Source organism: Rhinopithecus roxellana, chromosome 12 (assembly GCF_007565055.1).
Source record: "Rhinopithecus roxellana isolate Shanxi Qingling chromosome 12, ASM756505v1, whole genome shotgun sequence".
NCBI lineage: Eukaryota > Metazoa > Chordata > Mammalia > Primates > Cercopithecidae > Rhinopithecus > Rhinopithecus roxellana.
Genome location: NC_044560.1, coordinates 82,938,017 through 82,959,515, shown reverse-complemented (window position 1 = coordinate 82,959,515; position 21,499 = coordinate 82,938,017). Strand labels below are relative to the sequence as shown.

The 21,499-nt window shown below is 42.0% G+C and overlaps 1 protein-coding gene across 2 annotated transcripts in view; it reads right to left on the bottom strand.

The window, feature by feature from the left end:
- Nucleotides 1–21,499, bottom strand: part of KHDRBS1 (KH RNA binding domain containing, signal transduction associated 1) — a 44,582-nt gene that overhangs the window by 21,703 nt on the left and 1,380 nt on the right. For both annotated transcript variants that reach the window (XR_746877.2, XM_010353869.2), the window contains exons 2-6: nt 7,233–7,357; nt 6,022–6,138; nt 4,335–4,481; nt 1,279–1,412; nt 286–487 (exon numbers count right to left, since the gene is read on the bottom strand). Coding sequence is in view for 1 of the 2 variants with exons in the window: in XM_010353869.2 (XP_010352171.1) it covers nt 286–487; nt 1,279–1,412; nt 4,335–4,481; nt 6,022–6,138; nt 7,233–7,357 (725 nt within the window). In the remaining variant the exon portion in view is untranslated. The remainder of the gene's footprint in view (nt 1–285; nt 488–1,278; nt 1,413–4,334; nt 4,482–6,021; nt 6,139–7,232; nt 7,358–21,499) is intronic.

Here is a 21,499-nt window from a genome sequence, read left to right as displayed (position 1 = left end):
CAAAATCGAGCGTTAGTATTATCAGTACTAGTAATAAGAAATTCATTATAAAACACTACATTAAGGTACATCTTATTTCTTGTTTAATCTACAGGTCTACAGTAAAACCATGCTTAAAATGGAAAAATCTTCTAATAGTTCAACATTCACTGCAAGAGAAGAGGGCAGATTGCAAATCTTACAGGCAACCCATGACACCCACACAAAGGACCGAGGCCCTGTCATTCAATTTCCTTTGGCAGCCTTCTAGGTATTGGGAAAGGGCACATTGTTCAAATTTCTTACATATTCTTCATATGTTTCTGGTGCAGGAGGTGGAGGCAAAGGTATCCTCTGGATGCCTGCTGTCCGTGCTCTTGGTGCTGGAGCACCCCTCACAGTAGGTGGGGGTGGCACGCCTCGAGTCACTGTGGCACCTCTGGTGATGGCTCCCCTTACTGGTGTACCACGTACCAAAGCCCCCCGAGGTGGTCCAACACCACGGCCCCTACAAAATGAAAGTTTATTTTAAATGGAGCTTTTTATTAACAGACCACTTTTATGTTCTGATTTGTTTATAAATTCTGGAGTTAAGCAGATTTCATGAAGCCTTAACTATTATTAAAGCACAGAGGAATGTACAGGGTAAAGGACCCATACTGCAAGATCCCCCAGGTCCTACAGTGGACCAGTTCATCACTGCACTACCTTGGGTAGGTCTGGAGAGTCTGAATACTCCATAAATGTCAGTCACAAAAGGTAGAATTTTAAAGTCAGACCATTAAAAAATGCTACGACTGTCCAAAATTAGAAGACCAAAAGTTTCAGCTAGACTGCAGCACTTGGCTATTGTCAAAGTGCCCAAGAGCTAGAACTTTTTTTTTTGAAATGGAGTCTTGCTCTATCACCCAGGCTGGAGTGCAATGGCATGATCTTGGCTCACTGCAACCTCCGTCTCCTGGGTTCAAGCAATTCTCTTGCCCCAGCCTCCTGAGTAGCTGGGATTACAGGTGTATAGCACCACACCCAGCTAATTTTTGTATTTTTAGTAGAGACGGGGTTTCACCACATTGACCAGGCCGGTCTCAAACTCCTAATGTCAGGTGATCTGTCTGCCTTAGCCTCCCAAAGTGCTGGGATTACAGGCGTGAGCCATCATGTCTGGTTGTAGAATTCTATTCTTGATGCAATGTACAAATCCTGAGACCCTTCCTAAGCGAGACATAACAGCACCACTAAAAGAGATGATACTAGTAGTCAAATTTATATCTTATTTCTGGGTGTCTCCATTATTTTTACCTGGGAACAGGTGGTGGAGGAGGTGCAGCTCCTCGGCCTCTCACTGGCACCCCACGTCCACGAGAGGGTTCAGGTACTCCATTCAAGTAGGACAGCTCTAGAAATTGCTCCTGGCAGATATCATCCATCATGTCCTGGGAATGAAAGATACAACAAGTATTGTGTGATATCTATAGTTTCTACTGAGAAACCATCGGCCCATGGGAGCCTTGAATTCTAAGAACAGCTTTGAGAGCCCAGATGAGGTCTCACATCATTCATTCTCTGAAGTCAAATGGCACCCTACCTGTCACCTCTTTGAGAAAAGTCTTGATGGCAAACCCCTCATTATTCATAATGTGCTCCCTGCCTAGCTCTCTGGATCACTTCCATTCGTTCTATATATATATATAAAACCTCCTCACAAGCCAGACTGAACAACTTGTAGTTCAGAGCCTGGCATACTCTTACACATCCATTCTTTGCAAATAGTTTCCTCTTTCTGGAATAATAAAAGCCACTACCATTAATGGAGCTGTATGCACTTGGCTCTATATAATAAACTTTATATAGACTTTTCAGTTTTATCTTCAAAATGTCCCTGAAGTAGGCAGATCTCCACATTTTACAGTTAAGAAAACAGACGCAAGGAGTATACATCAACCAGCTTAAGAACACAGAGCTAATAAATGGCAGACTCTAGATGTGAATTCGGAATTACCTGTCTCAAAATCTAGGTGTTGGATCAACAGGCTTTTTTGTCCTTACACTGTCTTTTTTGTCCACCTGAGGGATTCTTAACTCATCCTTATAAGACTTGTCTAAATAAGTGTCTCTTGAAAAACTTTCTCTTGATGCCACCCCTACAACTCCTCTTTTCTCAAAGTACCACGTATTCCTACATGCAAGCACTTACCGTATCATTTTAGAATTGTCTGTCACTAAACTGTAAGCTCTTCAGGAGCCATTTTTGTAACTTTACACCCAAGCATAGTATCAGACATCTGACAGATATTTAAGAAATGTTTGGATGAAAAACCTGAAGTTCAGAAACATGAAATGATAACCTGTCCAGGAAGACACAGAGAGACAGACATACATGGTCCAGTGCTCTTTCTACTGCACTGTGCAGCATTACTGGTATAGTTAATTGTTCTAAGGGGAGAATGGAGGGCTCTGGTCACAGATGCAAAAATAATCTCACTTTTTTTTCCTCCACAAGAGGGAAAAATCAAGCCAAATGCCATTTGCAAATCTTTTCACACTTCCTGTTGAGAGCCATTCAGTTTTAATACTTCATGCATTTTTACATATCCCAGGTGTATACAGATTCAATAGATGATGCTAGTCTTTGATGCCCCGCTCAATTGTCCGGCTCCTCCTATCTTACATATTACTGCTGCTTGAGACTCACACCTTGGAGAATCAAGTAACTAATGCCAGACCATTGCTCAGACTCCTCCAACTACCACAGCAACACTGAGGAAACCCATGTCTCCCCTGCAGGCATCTTTTTCAAAAGATTCACTTACATGGAAGCCTCATAAACCTAACCCTTCTGAGGAATATGAGGGAGACTAACAATAAAGAGAGGAGATGGGTATTCCCTCTGCAGTCCTTTGGAAATTGAATGCTTGGGTGATCAATAGAACACCCCAAAAAGAGTAAAAAGAATTCCCTTGAGTAAGATTAACCAGCTGTGTTTTTCTCTAGGATATGTTAAATGGTCTGTTTCATGTTGAACATTCTAATGAAGATGAGGTACTTGAAAGCAAAGCAGCTGCAAAGACATTTGAGACTGTTGGCATCCTTGGAGTTCAGCATTACGGGTACAAAATGCCTAAAAGTTTTGTTTTATTTTTTTTGGAGATGGAGTTTCACTCTTGTTGCCCAGGCTGGAGTCCAATGACACAATCTCGGCTTACTGCAACCTCTGCCTCCCGGGTTCAAGCGATTCTCCTGCTTCAGCCTCCTGAGTAGCTGGGCGCCACCACACCCGGCTAATTTTGTTTTAGTAGAGACGGGGTTTCTCATGTTGGTCAGGCTGGTCTCGAACTCTTGACCTCAGGTGATCTGCCCACCTCGGCCTCCCAAATTGCTGGGATTATAGGCGTTAGCCACCGTGTCCGGCCCACGCTGCCTATAAATTTTTGCTGTATCAATTTCACATCCTCTGACACTACATTTAGTTCCAACTCCCTCATTTAACATTCAAGAAAACCAAGGACTGTATCTTACCTCCTCTTAGTTTTCTGATGAACACATGACACTTACTCAATTCTAGTTGAATAATATTCCAAATCCTTCATAAGCTTCCAGATTCATCCTTGTTATTAAATATTCAACAGTAGTATGTTAACTCTGACAACCACCCGGCCTTGCTAAAAGGCAAAAATAGTACCATTTCCTATTTATTCAAAGTAACATTCCAACCAAGTATTCAAAGATAGTAATAAGCAAGATAGATAAACTGGCCTGTCCCATCTCTATCTAGTCCTCAGTTATAGTCTGAAAAAAGCTGCTCACCAATCTGTGAAACATCAACAGTCAGCCTCTTCCAAACCAAACTCATCCTCAGCAAACTCCTCCAGGAAAGAAATCCCTGAGTGTGCTCAGGTCAGAATTTAACTCAGTAACACTAGATGCTATAAGCTGCTTACTGCTAGCCTCTACTCTCTACAGCATAAACTTGAGTGCAGGGACGCACCTTAGTCACCTTCCTAACACAATCTCCTTGTTCCACACTACTACCAAAATACTCAGCTAGGTGAAGACCCTGTTAAACCTTAGTTAACCAAGTATCAGAATGCAGGCACATTGTGGACCCGAGATACTGACAACAGATACCGGTACACAATGACTACCACATTAGACAAGGAGGGACAGAGTGGCCTTGGAGCATAATGTTCGGAGAACTAGGTACAAGCAATGAACTACCTCAGGAAAATGAACATAAATGCAGAATTTGGTATACATACAGGTTATGCAGAGACCTTAGTTAAGAAACCCTACCTTCACAACAGCATAAGATCCCAGCTCTCTTTTGCTCAGAAGACACAGGATATGGATTTCCTTACCGGTACTAGAAATTTCTTGACTTCCTCCATGGCATGGGCCATAAGAGCATAAGCCTCACATGGGGGTCCAAAGACTTCAATGAAGACATGCAGATCCATATTCAAGTGGGCATATTTGGGGTCTCCACCTTTGCGTAGCTCTTCCTCCTATGGAAAAATGCAGAGAAACGTCACACCACATGGACTAGCGAGAAAACAACACCTTTACCTCTAAGCCAAAGAAACAGCAAGAAACATCCCCAATGTCTAAGAAAAACAGTAAAGTTTAATTGGTATGAGCTGAGAAGAATTAAAAAAAAAAAAAAAAAAAAAAAAAGAAATAAAAATAGTACAGTTTAAGAAAGTAAAACAAGCAGCCAGGCATGGTGGCTCATGCCTGTAATCCCAGCACTTTGGGAGGCCGAGGTGGGTGGATCACTAGGTCAGGAGTTCGAGACCAGCCTGACCAACATGATTAAGCCTCACCTCTACTAAAAATACAAAAATTAGCCAGGCATAGTGGTGCTTGCCTGTAATCCCAGCTACTCAGGAGGCTGAGGCAGGAGAATCACTTGAACCCGGGAGGTGGAGGTTGCGCCATTGCATTCCAGTGTGGGCAACAGAGCAAGGCCCCGTCTCGAGAAAAAAAAAAAGTGAAACAAGCTCTGAAGAACAGTAATTTGCACAGCTAAACTTGCACATGGTCTGCTGCTAACAGTTAACTGTCATCTTAAATCCCTGAGATATCCACTGGAGCTCTTACTAAAAGCATAAAGAAGAAAAACTTAATTCTAGTCTCTATTCAGATAATAGCTGTGTGCCAAGCATTTGTTTTTAAATCTCAGGTAGAGCGGTTAATCACCACGAGCTCTGCTTATCTGCTTATATGGTCTAGGGAGTGCTAGGGGAAGAAAGAAGTCAGGACAGAGAGAAGAAAAGCTCATGTAAATCTCATTAGCCAGAACAACACACTTCAGCCCTAACTATATGCATCTAGTAAGAAATGACCTGAGAAAACAAACACGTGTCCATTAGGCTACATAAAAGGAGGGTTGAAAGAATAGGTTTTTGGACTGTAGCAGGCATATCTCATCAAATAAGGTGACCCCAGAAGGCTAAGACCATTCTGTTTCGGTGAGAAGTTTCTTGTCACAGAGTACACAGTGTATGCGGCTATGGCATGGGAAAAGACTCATTAGATTCTGTAGTCCAGATTACTCATGGTTCCTTTTGGAATACATTCTTTTAGTGAGCCTCACATTCCAGCTGGCTATAAAACAAACCAACTAATCCTCAAACTCATCTGCTCTCACAACACTATTGTTCTCACTTTTCCAGGTTACAAAAAAAGGGGTGTGCTGTTTGCATTTTAGTGTCTTTTGTCTGCTTTAGACTAAGTTTTAGTATATCCAGCTCCCCTTTCAAGTTTTCACAGACAATCCTACCAATGCGCAAGATGCTACTGCTGTGTCCATTACTATGCAGTCAAAAGTCCAAAAGAAAACTATCACCAGGGCATACCTAGGCTCTTCCAGGGTTGCCAAGCAAGTAAATTAACTTGGTGTATAATCTCTTGCATCCAATGCAAACTTAAAGGAGCCACATTCTGTACATACACAAAATTCTTGCCTCTATAAGGGATCCATACTGCATTCTGGGCAAGCAGAAGGCATTAGGATGTCCTCTTGCCTCACTAATGTGAGCTTACCTTGGCTTTGTCTCTCATTGAGCCCTTTCCCAGCACAGAGATCTTTGCACCAGTCTCTTCCTGCAGTCTTTTGATTGTATTCCCTTGGGGTCCAAGAATCTTTCCTACAAAATTGAACTGACAGAAAATAAAGGATTTCTAAATATATATGCTACTATATAAAAACATCTCCACATAAATTACCTCATTTGATTTTAAACAACCCTGCAAAGGTAGAGTATTACCATTCCCATTTTGCTGAAGGATGCTGAAGCCATATTAATAAAGTGATTAGCTTAAGATTATGAAACTAGAAAGTGGCAGGTTCCTAGACCTGAATTTGGCTTTTCTGATGTATTCTGGCGCTCTCCCATAATATACTAAGACCTTTACTATTTTATTTTTTACTTTATTTTGAGACAGGCTCTCACTCTGTTGCCCAGGCCAAAGTGTAGTGACATGATCATGGCTCACTGCAGCCTCGACTTCCTGGGCTCAAGTGATCCTCCTGTCTCAGCCTCTGGAGTAGCTGGGACTATAGGTGCTTATCACCATATCAGGCTAATTTTTGTATTTTTTGTAGAGATAGGGTTTCGCTATGTTGCTCAGGCTGGTCTTGAATTCCTGGGCTCAAGCAATCTGCCTGCATTGGCCTCCCAAAATGCTGGCATTACAGGCATGAGCCACTGTGCCTGTTTATGCATGCCTTAACATACATAAACATTGTTAAGGCAGTGACCTTAGAACAGAAAAGACTATATAGCACCCTTTGATAGCACGCTGGATAAACTAAATGTAACTAATTGCTTTCCTTAAAAAAAAAAAAAGGAAGAAAAAAAGAGCATTTACTTAGAAGTAAACTTTTAGTAAGAAAATAAAATTAACTTCATCCAATTGAGGATTTGTATTATATTTCCTTTTATTTAGATTTCAGGTTAGTCTTTTGACAGAGAGCAACTCTTCAGGTTTTATTTTTTCTTTGAACTTGTAGCCTAAGCAGTCATTAAAGAAAGAAACTTTTTGACAATAAAAAGATTATTACATTTCCTTCCTGGCTATAATTATATTATTAGTTAAGAACTTAGATATTTCAATTGCCAGAAACAGGTACTGCAAGCATGAAAGAGAAGCTTCACAGGCTTAAGTTTCTAAAGCATCACAATCCCCAGGAGTCCATGACTCTCTCATAACTATAAAGATAACTCAAAGGTGCAAGGCACTTTTTGCCTTACCTTGGGATACTGCTTGACAGGTATCAGCACTCGCTCTTTCAGTTTCATGTTCTTATGAGAAAATAAGTCCAAGTAATTCTCTTCATCGTCCTTTTTTGAGTCTCCTTTCTGAATCTTCTCAATTTCTGAATAGGAAAAACAATTTAAATTTTTGCTCTGGTAAATAAAAGCAAATTTTGAAGTCTGCTTAAAGCAATAACATGAAGTACCATATAGTGAGACCAAATAGTACACATGAATGTGCCAATTTCAGAAAGAAACTAGCTGAAAGTACTAAAGTTATATGAAGTTGATTAGAAAGCCCAAAGCCTGTTTCTAATAAAAGCAGTGTGCTCTTCTAACCTCACCTGAAGCCTCACGTGAGAATAGAGACATTTAAATGTTTCTTAAACCGATTTAACAAAATTAATTGGGTGAGATGGGGAAAGGAGAATAAAGAAACAAACAAAATATCAAAATCTGCATCAAGACAAAATATAATCTTACCTTGAAAAAAACAAAAGTCAATAATCTAAATATACAATGGATAGTTCCATTAAAGTTCCACGGTGACATTAGTACTCTAGATACTAGTCCTTAAGAGTCTGAAAGACCTTGTTCTTACTCTGCTACTCACTAGTCATGTGACGTAAGAGAAGTTAATAAAATATGTAGATATGCCTAATTAAAGCCAATTTTTCATAAAGTACTTAATATATCGTCACCATTATCTAGCCCAAATTCAGCCAATGTCTAAACGATACAAAATGCACCAGGTACTTTTTTTTTTTTTTTTTTTTTTGAGACGGAGTTTCGCTCCTGTTGCCCAGGCTGGAGTGCAATGGTGCCATCTTGGCTCACTGTAACCTCTGCCTCCTGGGTTCAAGCGATTCTCCTGCCTCAGCCTTCCAAGTAGCAGGGATTACAGGCATGCGCCATCATGCCCAGCTAATTTTGTATTTTTAGGAGAGATGGGGTTTTTCCATGTTGGTCAGGCTGGTCTTGAACTCCCGACCTCAGCTGATCCACCTGCCTCAGCTTCCCAAAGTGCTGGGATTACAGGCGTGAGCCACCGCGTCCAGCCCAGCCACAAGGTACTTTCTAAAAAAACATTTTATTGAAGTATAACTGATATGTAAAAACCTATACATAATTAATGTATACAATTCATAATGAGTTTGGAGATAAGTATACACCCATGAAACCATCACCACCATCATGGTCACAGACATATCCATCATCACCCAAAAGTACTTTCAATTCGCAGGTTAAGACAGTTTCATTAGATAGAAACTTGGCATATAAAAAGATTTCCTACCATTAAGGAACTTCATTCATTGAGTGACTGCAAGTGTTTAAGTGCTTCCTATGGTATGGAGAGGCAGACGAAGGGAGAGCTATAATAGGTACAATCGTTAACCACTATGGAAGACTTACTAAGAGCCAGGCATCTGTCTTGCAAAGCACAGGAGATACAACAGAGCAAGTCAGACTGGTCTCTGTTCTTCACTGTTTATATACTGGAGTTCCCAGACTATAGGGGTGGCAGTGAAGTATAGTTAAGTGCTATAACAGGAGTTCTAACAGAGATGAGGGAAAAGTGCCCAAGGAATGAGCAGCAACTGAAAGCTTGTATGATCCACTGAGAATGGTTAAAATATATATACTCCCTAAAATCCGTGGAATATTCTAAATATCAGAGAATAATAGTATTCCCATGTTCTAGAATTTTAAGACTAGGGTTCCCAAACTTCTTCATGCATCAGAATCACCTAGAAGAGGGCTTATTAAACTAGACTGCTGGGCCTCAAACCCAGTCTGGGATTTGTGTTAGGAATTTGCAATTCCAACAAGTTCCCAGGTAATTCTGATACTGCTGTCCAGGGATCATACTTTGAAAATCACTGGCTTAAAGTATAAACATACCCTACGTCAAACACGTTTTGCAAATCTATACCCTTAACAGTTTTTATTTATTTACTAATTATTATTATTTTTTGAGACACAGTTTCGCTCTGTCACCCAGACTGGAGTGCAGTGGCACAATCTCTGCTCACTGGAACCTCTGCTTCCCGGGTTCAAGCGATTCTCCTGCCTCAGCCTTCCAAGTAGCTGGAACTACAGGCATGCACCACTATGCCCGGCTTTTTTTTTGTATTTTTAGTAGAGATTCACCATGTTGGCTGGTGTGACTTCAAGTGATCCACCCACCACAGCCTCCCAAAGTGCTGGGATTACAGGTGTGAGCTACTGCACTGGGAGGTTTTATAATAAATGTTTAGAGAGGTGCAGCTGTGAAATATATAGATGAAGCAAAGTAACTGACTCAGACATGCTATATAGAATTAGAATTTCAGACTGAAGGCTTGTTTGTTAAAAAGCCTAATTTCAGATGCTATACTATACCATGAACTAATAGAGCACATAACTCTCTGGTTTTCTGACAAAATTGCTGACGAACTGTAAATATACTTAATTAAAACCTTTAATCCTACAAGAAGAACTGTAAATGACAGTGCTCTTCACAATCTTATGTTTCACTGCCTGGAATAGAAAACAAATTTGACCTTACAATTAATAGAGTAATGCTTCATTCAACACTATACTTGTGAGGGTAATCCTAACCCTAACCCTTACTGTTTGGTGGCAGATTCTGACCTCTACCTCTTTTCCCCTGCTGCTAATATTAACTTTTTCTGATCAATCTTTTTGAGCCTACTGTACCTGACCACACCACTTTCTAAGTTCTCAGACTGGAAAACTTAGGTACTCAATCCTCGAAGTCCTAGAAGAACAAATATGCCATAATTCTGATCTGAGAACATCACCAAGGAGTTTTTAATAACATGGAACAGGCCGGGAGTGGTAGCTCACGCCTGTAATCCCAGCACTTAGGGAGGCCAAGGTGGGCAGATCACCTGAGGTCAGGAGTTCGAGACCAGCCTGGCCAACGTGGTGAAACCCCATCTCTACTAAAAAAAAAAAGATATATATATATATATATATATATATATATATACACATATAGGCCAGGCGCGGTGGCTCACGTCTGTAATCCCAGCACTTTGGGAAGCCGAGGTGGGCGGATCACTTGAAGACAAAAATTCGAGATCAGCCTGGCCAACATGGTGAAACTCTGTCTCTGCTAAAAATACAAAAATTAGCCAGGCGTGGTGGCATGCGCCTGTAATCCCAGCTACCCAGGAGGCTGAGGGAGGAGAATCGCTGGAAGCCAGGAGGCAGAGGCTGCAGTGAGCCGAGATTGTGCCACTGTACTCCAGCTTGGGTGAGAGGGCGAGACTCCATCTCAAAAATATATATATAGGCCGGGCGCAGTGGCTCACGCCTGTAATCCCAGCACTTTGGGAGGCCGAGGTGGGCAGATCACCAGGTCAGGAGATGGAGACCATCCTGGCGAACATGGTGAAACCCCATCTCTACTAAAAATACAAAAAAGTCAGCTGGGCGTGGTGGCGGGCACCTGCAGTACCAGTTTCTTGGGAGGCTGAGGCAGGAGAATAGCGTGAACCCGGGAAGCGGTGGAGCTTGCAGTGAGCGTGAGCAAAGATCACACCACTGCACTCCAGCCCGGGCAACAGAACGAGACTCCATCTCAAAAAAAAATATATATGTGTGTGTGTGTGTGTATGTGTGTATATACGTATATATATGTGCGTATATATACGTGTATATATGTACATGTGTGTATATATGTGTATATACGTGTATATACGTGTGTATATATGTGTGTGTATATATGTGTATATATACGTGTATATATACACAGACACACACACATAATTAGCCAGGCACGGTGGTGGCTCACACCTGTAATCCCAGCTACCTGAGAGGCTGAGGGCATGAGAATTTCTCGAACCCAGGAGGCAGAGGTTGCAGCGAGCTGAAATCATGCCACTGTACTCCAGCCTGGGCAACAGTGTGATACTCCATCACAACAACAACAAAAAAAATGTGGAACAAATTAGATACTTCATTTTATCTATGTCGCTTTGTGCTTCCTAGGCTATCGAGTTAGACCTTTCAGCTGTATTTTATACCACTTTCCAGAAACCTTGGTCAGTGCAAGATGACTCAAAGTTTGTTAATCTGTTATACTCCTACAGGAAGGTGTGTTTACATGCAATGTAATACACTCTGTGAATTTAAGGCCTTTCATTTTTTCATTTCTTAAAGACCACTGTGATAATATAAGACCTTTCTATAACATGGATTCTTCTATTTTTGAACTAGTCAGATCTTAGAATCCTTCTGTCCAATGATTTCACAACTTTTTAGAGAACAGCAGTAGCCAGGCATGGTAGCTCACACCTGTAATCTCAGCATTCAGGGAAGCTGAGGCAGAAGGATCACTGGAGCCCAAGAGTTTGGGACCACAGCAGGCAACATAGTGAGACCCCTTCTCTACAAAAAAATAACAAACTAGTCAGGCATGGTGGTATGGGCCTGTGGTCCTAGCTATTCGGGAGGCTGAGACAGGAGGATAAGGAGTTGGAGGCTGTAGTGAGCCAAGATCATGCCACTGCTCTCCAGCCTGCGTGAAAGAGTAAGGCCCTGTCTCAAAAAAAGCAAAGCAAAGCATTTTTAGATAATTTAGAGAAGGATCATTTAAATAAAACAGAGGGTTGAAAAGAGAATCTGAATTTTAACCTACAAAGCAAAACACTGGTTGGGCACAGTAGCTTGTAATCCCAGTGCTTTGGGAGGCTGAGGCAGGATGACTGCTTTGGGCCCAGGAGCTTGAGATCAGCCTGGGCAACACAGCAAGACCCTGTCACTACCAAAAATAAATAAATAAATAAATAAATAAAATATTTTTTAATTAGCTGGGTGTAGTGGTACATGTCTATAATCCCAGCTACTCAGGATGCTGTGGTGGGAAGATTGCTTGAGCCCAAGAGTTCAAGGCTGCAGTGAACTATGATGACGGTGCAACTGCACTCCAGTTCAGGCGAGGAAGGGAGAGAGGAGGGAGAAGGGAAGGAGAAGGGAGGAGAGGGGGAGGAAGGGAGAAAGGGAGGAAGGGAGGGAGAAAGGAAAGAAGGAGGGAAGAGAGAGGGGGAACGAGGGAGTGGGCAGGGAGGAGATGAAGGGAGAGAGAGAGAGGGAAGAAAAGGAAGCAAGCAGAAGACTAAGAAGCTACTTGAGCTTTCAAGAAGGGTGGAGGGGGCCAGGCGCTGTGGCTCACGCCTGTAATCCCAGCACTTTGGGAGGCTGAGGTGGGTAGATCACCTGAGGTCAGGAGTTCAAGACCAGCCTGACCAATACGGTGAAACCCCATCTCTACTAAAAGTATAAAAACGAGCTGGGCGTGGTGGTATGCTCCCATAGTCCCAACTGCTCGGGAGGCTGAGAGAATTGCTTGAACCTGGGAGGCGGAGGTCACAGTGAGCCGAGACTGCGCCACTGCACTCCAGCCTGGGTGACAGAGCAAGACTCCGTCTCACAAAAAAAAAAGGGGGTAGGGGGTTCCTTGTTCTCTTTTTTTGAGACACGGTCTCACTTTGTCACCCAGGCTGGAGTGAGTGGCACAATCATGGCTCACTGCAGCCTCAACCTCCTGGGTTCAGGCGATCCTCCCACCTCAGCACCCCCAGTAGCTGCAACCACAGGCATGTGCCACCATGCCTGGCTAATTTTTTTTTTTTTGTAGAGATGGGGTCTCCCTATTTTGCTCAGGCTGGTCTTGAACTTGTGGGCTCAAAAGATCCTTCCACTTCGGCCTCCCAAAGTGCTGGGATTATAGGCGTGACCTACTGTGCCCACCTTTTTTTTTTTTTTTTTTTTTTTAAAAAAGAGATGGGTTCTCTACTGCCCAGGCTGAAGTACAGTGACACCATCATAGTTCAGTGCAGCCTCGAACTCCTGAGCTCGAGGGATCCTCCCACCTCAGTCTCCTCAGTAGCGAGGACTAAAGGTACATGCCACCTGACCCAACTGGGGCTGAATATTTATTTGATGCCTACTATATATCAAATACCATAGAACTATTACCTCACTAATCCTCAAAAATAACTCAGTGAACTGAATTATCTACATCTGAGGAAACAAAAACTCAAAGAGATTAAATAACTCAGTGAACTGAGTTACTTACATCTGGGGAAATAAAAACTGAAAGAGGTTAAATAACTATCTCTAGGTCATAAAATTGTTAAAGTAACAGATTAAGAATTAAAAACCCAGGCCTGGCTAGGCACAGGGGCTCACATCTATAATCCCAGAACTTTGGGAGGCCGAGGTGGGAGGATTGCTTGAGCCCAGGAACTTGAGACCTGCCTGGGCAACAGAGTGAGACCCCATCTTTACTAAAATGTAAAAAAAAAAAAAATTAAATTAAATTAGCTCAGTGTGGTGGTGTGTATCTGTTGTCCCAATTACTAGAGAGGCTGAGGCAGGATGATCACTTAAGACCAGGAGCTGGAAGCTGCAGTGAGCTATAATGGCACTACTGCATTCCAGCTTGGGTGACAGAGTAAGACCCTGTCTCTAAAAAAAATTTAACAAAAAGTTTTAGAAAACCCCCAAAACTCAGGCCTTCTTTTTTTTGAAACGAAGTCTCACTCTGTCGCCCAGGCTGGAGTACAGTGGCGCAATCTTTGCTCACTGCCACCTCCACTTCCTGGGTTCAAGCAATTCTCCCTGCCTCAGCCTCCCGAGTAGCTGAGATTACAGGCGTCTGCCACCATGCCCAGCTAAATGTTGTATTTTTAGTAGAAACAAGGTTTCACCATGTTGGTCAGGCTGGTCTTCAACTCCTCATCTCAGGTGATCCGCCCACCTTGGCCTCCCAAAGTGCTGGGATTACAGGCGTCAGCCACCACACTGGGCCTCTAACTTTTAATTTCATGCTTTTCCTATTGTCTCTTGATGAGTGTGTGTTTGTGGGGGGCACACTTTATTTAAGCAAGGAAGAGCTGATTTGTATAAAATTTTGGGAAGTACAATTTACACCCTCAGGCACTGGCATGTAGCCTAAAGGTAATAAAGAGGCTTTATGGGTGTCTCAGATGTTCAGTGGTCTGATGGTCTTTCTTTTTTCCTTTTCAACTCTGTATGTCTCTCCTTGTCCTTGCTTTCCCTGGAGAGCTAGAGTAGACTGAAGCGTGAAGAAAAAAATCAAGGAGGAGTTTCCTAAAAATGGTTCAACCTCAAGCAAAAGTACTTTCTAGATAACCCTTTTGAGAACTGACTTCTTTAAGTAATCTCTGCTTGGGTCTCTGGAGACCTTGGATGTCCCAAGAGCCACAGAAAACAAAGCTGAGGTGTAAACAACACAAGAGGTGACCCATTTGTTTCCTGGCCACTTAGAATAATCATATCTTATCCACTGCCTTCTATGTGTCAGGAATTTTGTATTTATTATCTCACTTCGTCTTTGTAACCAGTATTATCTTCATGTGACAGATGAAGAAACTCAGGCTCAGAAAAGTTATATAACTTGCCCAAGATCTCAAAACCAATTAGTGACATAGCAGACACTTAAACCCAAGTCACTTCTTATACCAAAGAGAGTAAATTCAATTAACCTTTTGACATTTCCTTCATCTTTTACTATAACTTAACCTTTCCCACCCCCCCCCTTTTTTTTTTATCCCAACCAGACTGCAAGCTTCCATGATGCTTAATACGTCTCTGAGGAAAGAACATGGGTTTTGAAGCTAGACAAAATGGGTTTGATTCCCAGCTCTCCTACATGCTTGGTGTATGACTTTAAAAGAGAATGTTAATAAGAAAAATGGTAAGAAAAAAAGAGAGAGGGCGAGAGAGAGATGTAATGTATTAAAAAATGTTAATACTAGAGAAGTTTGGGAAAATTACATACAAACTTTATCAACCAGGCTGGGTTAACTAAAAACAAATTACTACAAATATATCATTAACTGAACTTTTTTTTTTTTGAGAGAGGGTCTTGCTCTGTTGCCCACACTTGAGTGCAGTGCACGTTTGAGTGCAGTGGCGCAATTTCAGCTCACTGCAACCTCTGTCTCCTGGGATCAAGTGATTCTCCTGTCTCAGCCTCCCGAGTAGCCGGTGACTACAGGCACGTGCCACCACACCCGGCTAATTTTTCTATTTTTAGTAGAGGCAGGGTTTCACCATGTTAGCTAGGATGGTCTCGATCTCCTGACCTTGTAATCAACCCGCCTTGGCCTCCCAAAGGACTGGGATTACAAGCGTGAGCCACCGCGCCCAGCCAACTGAACGTTTGATATGGTCTGCATAAGGAATAAGACAATGGTCAAGATTTTCTAAGGTGTCCAGAGCAAGTGTTTCTAGGAGAGCAAGATTCTCAGCAGAATTGATCTACAAGGTCAGGGTTCATTTCATACCCCCCTCTAGCCACCCAATATACTTGGTTCTACACTTCTAAACACAGCACTTCTCCTTTGCCTGTTGTTTAACAATCTCTGGATTCTTTCCACTGCTGAGCATCTATAATTCTTAGTACAGAACAATGCTTGATACACAATAGGGATCTACAACCATTAACCAAATTAAAGAAATATACTGGCTGGGGCGCGGTGGCTCACACCTGTAATCCCAGCACTTTGGGAGGCCAAGGTGGGTAGATCACGAGGTCAGGAGATTGAGACCATTGTGGCCAACATGGTGAAATCCTGATGGGGTTTAGTTAAACCCTTTAAAGATTTAAAGATTTACTCTAGCTAAATCTAAAAATTGGGCGTGCTGGTGTGTGCCGGCGTGTGCCTGTAGTCCCAGCTACTCAGGAGGCTGAGACAGAAGAATCGCTTGAACCCGGGAGGCAGAGGTTGCAGTGAGCCACGACTGCATTACTGCAGTCCAGTCTGAGTGACAGAGTAAGAACCTGTCTCAAAAAAAAAAAAAAAAAAAAAAAAAAAAAAAGAAGTAGTAGTTAACACCCTCAACTTCCCTTAAACAACTCACATAACTTTATCATCCCCAAATTTATAATTCTCACCGTTTCTGTTGGTATCATCTTTTGGAATCAGAAGTCCAGTAAGCTTACTATCACGAAACAACTTCATTCGTTCTATTTAACAAATTACTGTTTCAAGCAAGAGCACAAGGCCAACAGGTTCTTTATCTTTTTTGGAATCATGGGTCCCTTTGAGAATTTGATGGAACCTACTGATTAGCAACCCAGAAAAAAACACAAACTCACAATATATTATATACAATATTGGCTATGGGTATAGAAAGTTTGGGTATTGGTTTAAGAAAAAAAATCCCCCAAAGGCCTGTTAAGAGCCCTTTCATAGGGGCTCAATTTTTACATTCCAGGACAGTAGAATACTCTGCCATACCGACTATGGTCTCCCAAATCTTTTCCTTAGTGCACAATTTTGAGCTTAGAGCTTCGTATCTTTGAAAAAAGTTTTCTTTTTTTAAATTTTAAGGCAATTGTAGATTTATGTGCAGTTGTAAGAAATAATAGTGATCCTGTATACTTCAGTTTTCCCCCTAACATTTTGCATATCTGTATCACAATCAGAACATTAACATTAAAATAAGAAAATTTGTTGTACAGGTTTCATAAAAAAAAAACAAAATAAATTAAGAATTCATTGACTTTATTAGGATTTCACCACCTTTACACGCACTTATTTGTTTGCTTAGTTCTATGCAATTTAATCAGATTCATGTGACCACCACCACAGTCAAGATACAGAACAGTTCCATCGTGAGGATCCTTACCCTTTGATAGCCAGTCACCGTCTTCCCTCATCTCTCACCATTGGCAACCACTAATCTAGTCTTCATCTCCACTATTTCGTTTCTTCAAGAATGTTATATTCATGAAATCATACAGTACGTAACCTTTTGAGACTGGCTTTCTTTACTCAGCTTAATTCTCTTGTGATCAATCAAGTTGCTACATTTATTAACAGTTCCCCCCCCCTTTTTTTTTAAACTGCAGAGCACTGTTCCATGGTATGGGTGTGCCAGTTTATTTACCTACTGGAGGCATCTGGTTTGTTTCCAGTTTTTGGCTACTACAAATAAAGCTGCTGTGAACATTCATGTACAGGTTTTGTGTTAACTTGAGTTTTAATTTCCCTGAAATAAATACCCAAGAATGCAACTGTTGAACTACATGGTAAGCACATTTATTTATTTATTTTTGACACAGGGTCTCACTGTTGCCCAGGCTGCAGTGCAGTGGCACGATCTCAGCTCAAGGCAGCCTCGACCTCCTGGGTTCAAGCGGTTCTTCCACCTCAGCCTAAGACCAATCTCCTGGGTTCAAGGGATCCTTCTGCCTCAGACTCCCGAGTAGCTGGGACTATGGGTGTGTGCTGCCATTCTCAGCTAATTTTTAAATTTTCTGTAGAGACAAGCTCTCACTGGGGCTCAAGCGATCCTCTCACCTTGGCCTCCCAAAGTCCTGGGATTACAGGCATGAGCCACCAGACCCAGCCAATAAGCACATCTAGTTTCGTTAAAGACAAACAAACAAACAAAACCTGCATTGGTCTGGGCGTGGTGGCTCACACCTGTAACATGGGCAGTCTGAGTGTTAGTACAGTGGGAGGCCAAAGCAGGAGGATCACCAGGTCAGGAATTCGAGACCAGCTTGGCCAACATGGTGAAACCCCGTCTCTACCAAAAATACAAAAATAAGCCAGGCATGGTGGCGAGCGGCTGTAATCCCAGCTACTCGGGAGGCTGAGGCAGAATTGCTTGAAACCAAAAGGTGGAGGTTGCAGTGAGCTGAGATCGCGCCACTGCACTCCAGCCTGAGTGACAGAGTGAGACTCCGTCTCAAAAACAAAAACAAAAACAAAACTGCATTATCACAGACAAATGTATACTTAATGATATTCTGCTTAATCTTACTAGGCTTTGTTTTACAGAAATAGTATTATACCATATGTAGTCTTATGGGATGTACTTTCTTCATACAACATTAGATTTTGGAGATTTCTCCATGTTGTTGCCTGTAGTTCATCCATTTTCACTGCTGTACAAATACTTTCTTTTCTTTTTCTTTTCTTTTTTCTTGAGATTGAGTTTCACTTGTTGGCTAGACCTCAGCTCACTGCAACCTCTGCCTCCAGCGATTCTCCTGCCTCAGACTCCCAAGTAGCCAGGATTATAGGCACCTGCCACCACACCCAGCTAATTTTTGTATTTTTTGTAAAGACAGGGTTTCACCATGTTGGTCAGGCTGGTCTCGAACTCCTGACCTCAGGTAATCCACACGCCTAGGCCTCCCAAAATGCTGGGATTACAGGCATGAGAAACTCTGCCCAGCCAAATATTTTCTATTGTAAATCTATCACATTAGCCAATGAATGGTGAAACAAGTTGCAACATTTTGTGAACAAGGCACACCATTTTATGAACCAAGTACTCATGTATAAGTTTCTTTGAGCACATTCCTAGAAAAGGTGTTCCTGGTTTTTTTTTTTTTTTTGACAGAGTCTCGCTCTGTTGCCCAGGCTGGAGTGCAGTGGCACAATCTCCGCTCACTGCAACCTCTACCCCTAAGGTTCAAGTGATTCTCCTGCCTCAGCCTGCTGAGTAGCTGGGATTACAGGCAGGTGCCACCACACCCAGTTATTTTTCATATTTTTAGTAGAGACTGGGTTTCACCATGTTGGTCAGGCTGGTCTCGAAAGCCTGACCTCAAGTGATCCACCTGCCTCGGCATCCCAAAGTGCTTGGATTACAGGCATGGGCCACCACACCTGGCCTTACTTTCCAGGTTTTTTGCTTGTTTTTTTGAGATGGAGTCTCACACTACTGCCCAGGCTGGAGTACAGTGGTGCGATCTGGGCTCACTGCAACCTCTGCCTACTGAGTTCAAATGATTCTCCTGCCTCAGCCTCCAGAGTAGCTAGGATTACAGGCACCCACCACCACGCCTGGGGAAATTTTTTGTATTTTTAGTAGAGAAGGGGTTTCACCAAGTTGGCCAGGCTGGTCTTGAACTCCTGACCTCATGATTTGCCCGCCTCAGCCTCCCAAAGTGCTGGGATTATAGGCGAGAGCCACCACGCCCGGCCCTTATTTTCCAGTTTTAATAGCAGGTTTTGCTAGCCCTGTAGGATGAACTGGGAAGGTCTTAATGTATTTCTAGAGAATATTGTAAATAAAGGAATTAACTATTTTGAAGTTTCAACAGACTTTGTAAAATGTTTTCCACTTCTTCCATCCTTTTGAAGGATGGATTTTTGATTATCCCTCCAAGATCTTTTGCAGATTGCTAATCTATTCAAAATGTTTATTCTTGAGTCACCTATACTAACTTATATTTTCCTAATTGTAGAAAGTAGAAAAAGAGGCCAGGTACAGTGGTTCATGCCTGTAATCCCAGCACTTTGGGAGGCCCAGATGGGCGGATCACCTGAAGTCGGGAGTTCGAGACCAGCCTGACCAACATGGAGAAACCCAGTCTCTGCTAAAAATACAAAATTGGCCGGGTGTGGTGGCACACGCCTGTAATCCCAGCTACTAGGGAGGCTGAGGTAGGAGAATCGCTTGAACCTGGGAGGCAGAGGTTGCGGTGAGCCAAGATTGCGCCATTGCACTCTAGCCCGGGCAACAAGAGCGAAAATCCGTCTCCAAAAAAAAAAAAAAAAAAAAAAAAAAAAAAACCAGAAACAGAACACTGACATATATAACAGCATTTTACTTAGTATATAAATTTATTAACACAATAAGGTAAATTATTTCTCTTCCAGAAAACAAAGATGGATGATTGAATCCTTATGTCTGCAAATACATTCGACTGTCGTCACTGCTGAATATCAATCTGCTTAACACAGAAGTCTATATTCAAAATCTACATCCTTCAAAATTTTGTCTTTTTTTTTGATACTTTCAAATACACTTTTTTTTTTGGTCACCTATCATCCCAGTTAGATTTGAATATTTTGTCCAATGATAGCCTACTTTTAAAGTACAATTTGCAGCAGGCACTATAGTTAGGGAATGGGGAAGGTGTGTAGACTGACTAAAAACCCTGGTTATGCTGCTTACTAATTTTGTTACCTTAGGCAAATTATTAATCTCTGGGTGCCTTGGTTTCCTCATCTGTAAAAATGAGGATAATAACAGTTCTCACTTCACAGGTTAAATATTTAATGTAAAGTGCTCAGACCTCAAACATGAAATCTTAGCTATATTTTTCTTCCATGTGTTCTTTTTTTTTTCTCTCCTTTTTTGCGATGGAGTTTAGCTCTTGTTGCCCAGACCGGAGAGCAATGGCGCAATCTGGGCTCCCCGCAACCTTCGATTCCCAGGTTCAAGCGATTCTCCTGCCTCAGCCTCCAAAGTAGCTGGGATTACAGGCATGTGCCACCACGCCAGGCTAATTTTGTATTTTTAGTAGAGACGGGGGTTTCACCATGTTGGTCAGGCTGGTTTCGAACTCCTGGCCTCGTGATCCGCCCGTCGGGGCCTCCTAAAGTGCTGGGATTACAGGTTCCGCGCCCGCCCCTTCCATGTGATCTTACCAGAGCCTAAATACTACTATTCTATCTTTTCAAAGTCTCACTTCCTCACAATGGGTTGTGACTTCACTGCAATCCCCTTGCAAGATAATTCAGAAATACCTTAAAAGCCAGGCTCAACATACACTAACACTTATCCATGCTAGAAAGAATTCATACATCCCAAACCAACATTACCTCAATCACACTTCTCCAATTTCAGTTGTGTTAAAAAAAAAAAAAAATCCACAAAGCCCAGGTTAAAAATAAAGAGCACTCTCCTAAGCAGTGAGGGAAGACTGAAAATTCTAAGTAACTTTTAAGGATCAATAGTTTTTGACAGTTATCTTAAGAAAGCATAAAAGATGAACACCACACTGGTAAAGATCCCTTACCTTACAGTGTTGGGAGACAGAGAACAAAGGGAGGGAGATAATATTTTCATAATGAACTGTCCATTATATTAACCTTTCCACAGAGTCCAACTACTCATTCAGTGTTGAAGGATGTGAATTTTTACTTGCTTACTAAAATTTAGGTATCATAAGAAATATTTATTAAAATAATGTTTTAACTAGAAGCGAACGTCAGACAGCTTTAGGGAAAAATCAGAGCGACTAGGTGATTGGCTAGTGCTGATCAGGAAAAGAGCGCTAATCTACAGAACAAAGGCTCTCATTTCTAATTTATTTCATTACTGAATCAAAAATGTAAAAAACAGCAACAAAAATACTAACTCTTTCAGTACAAGCATCATGCCACTTCTCTCAATTTCTGTCCATCTCGTTGGGAAACGTTATGTGAACTATGCGGGAGACCCTATCATCCCATTTCACTGTCTCTAGGGTT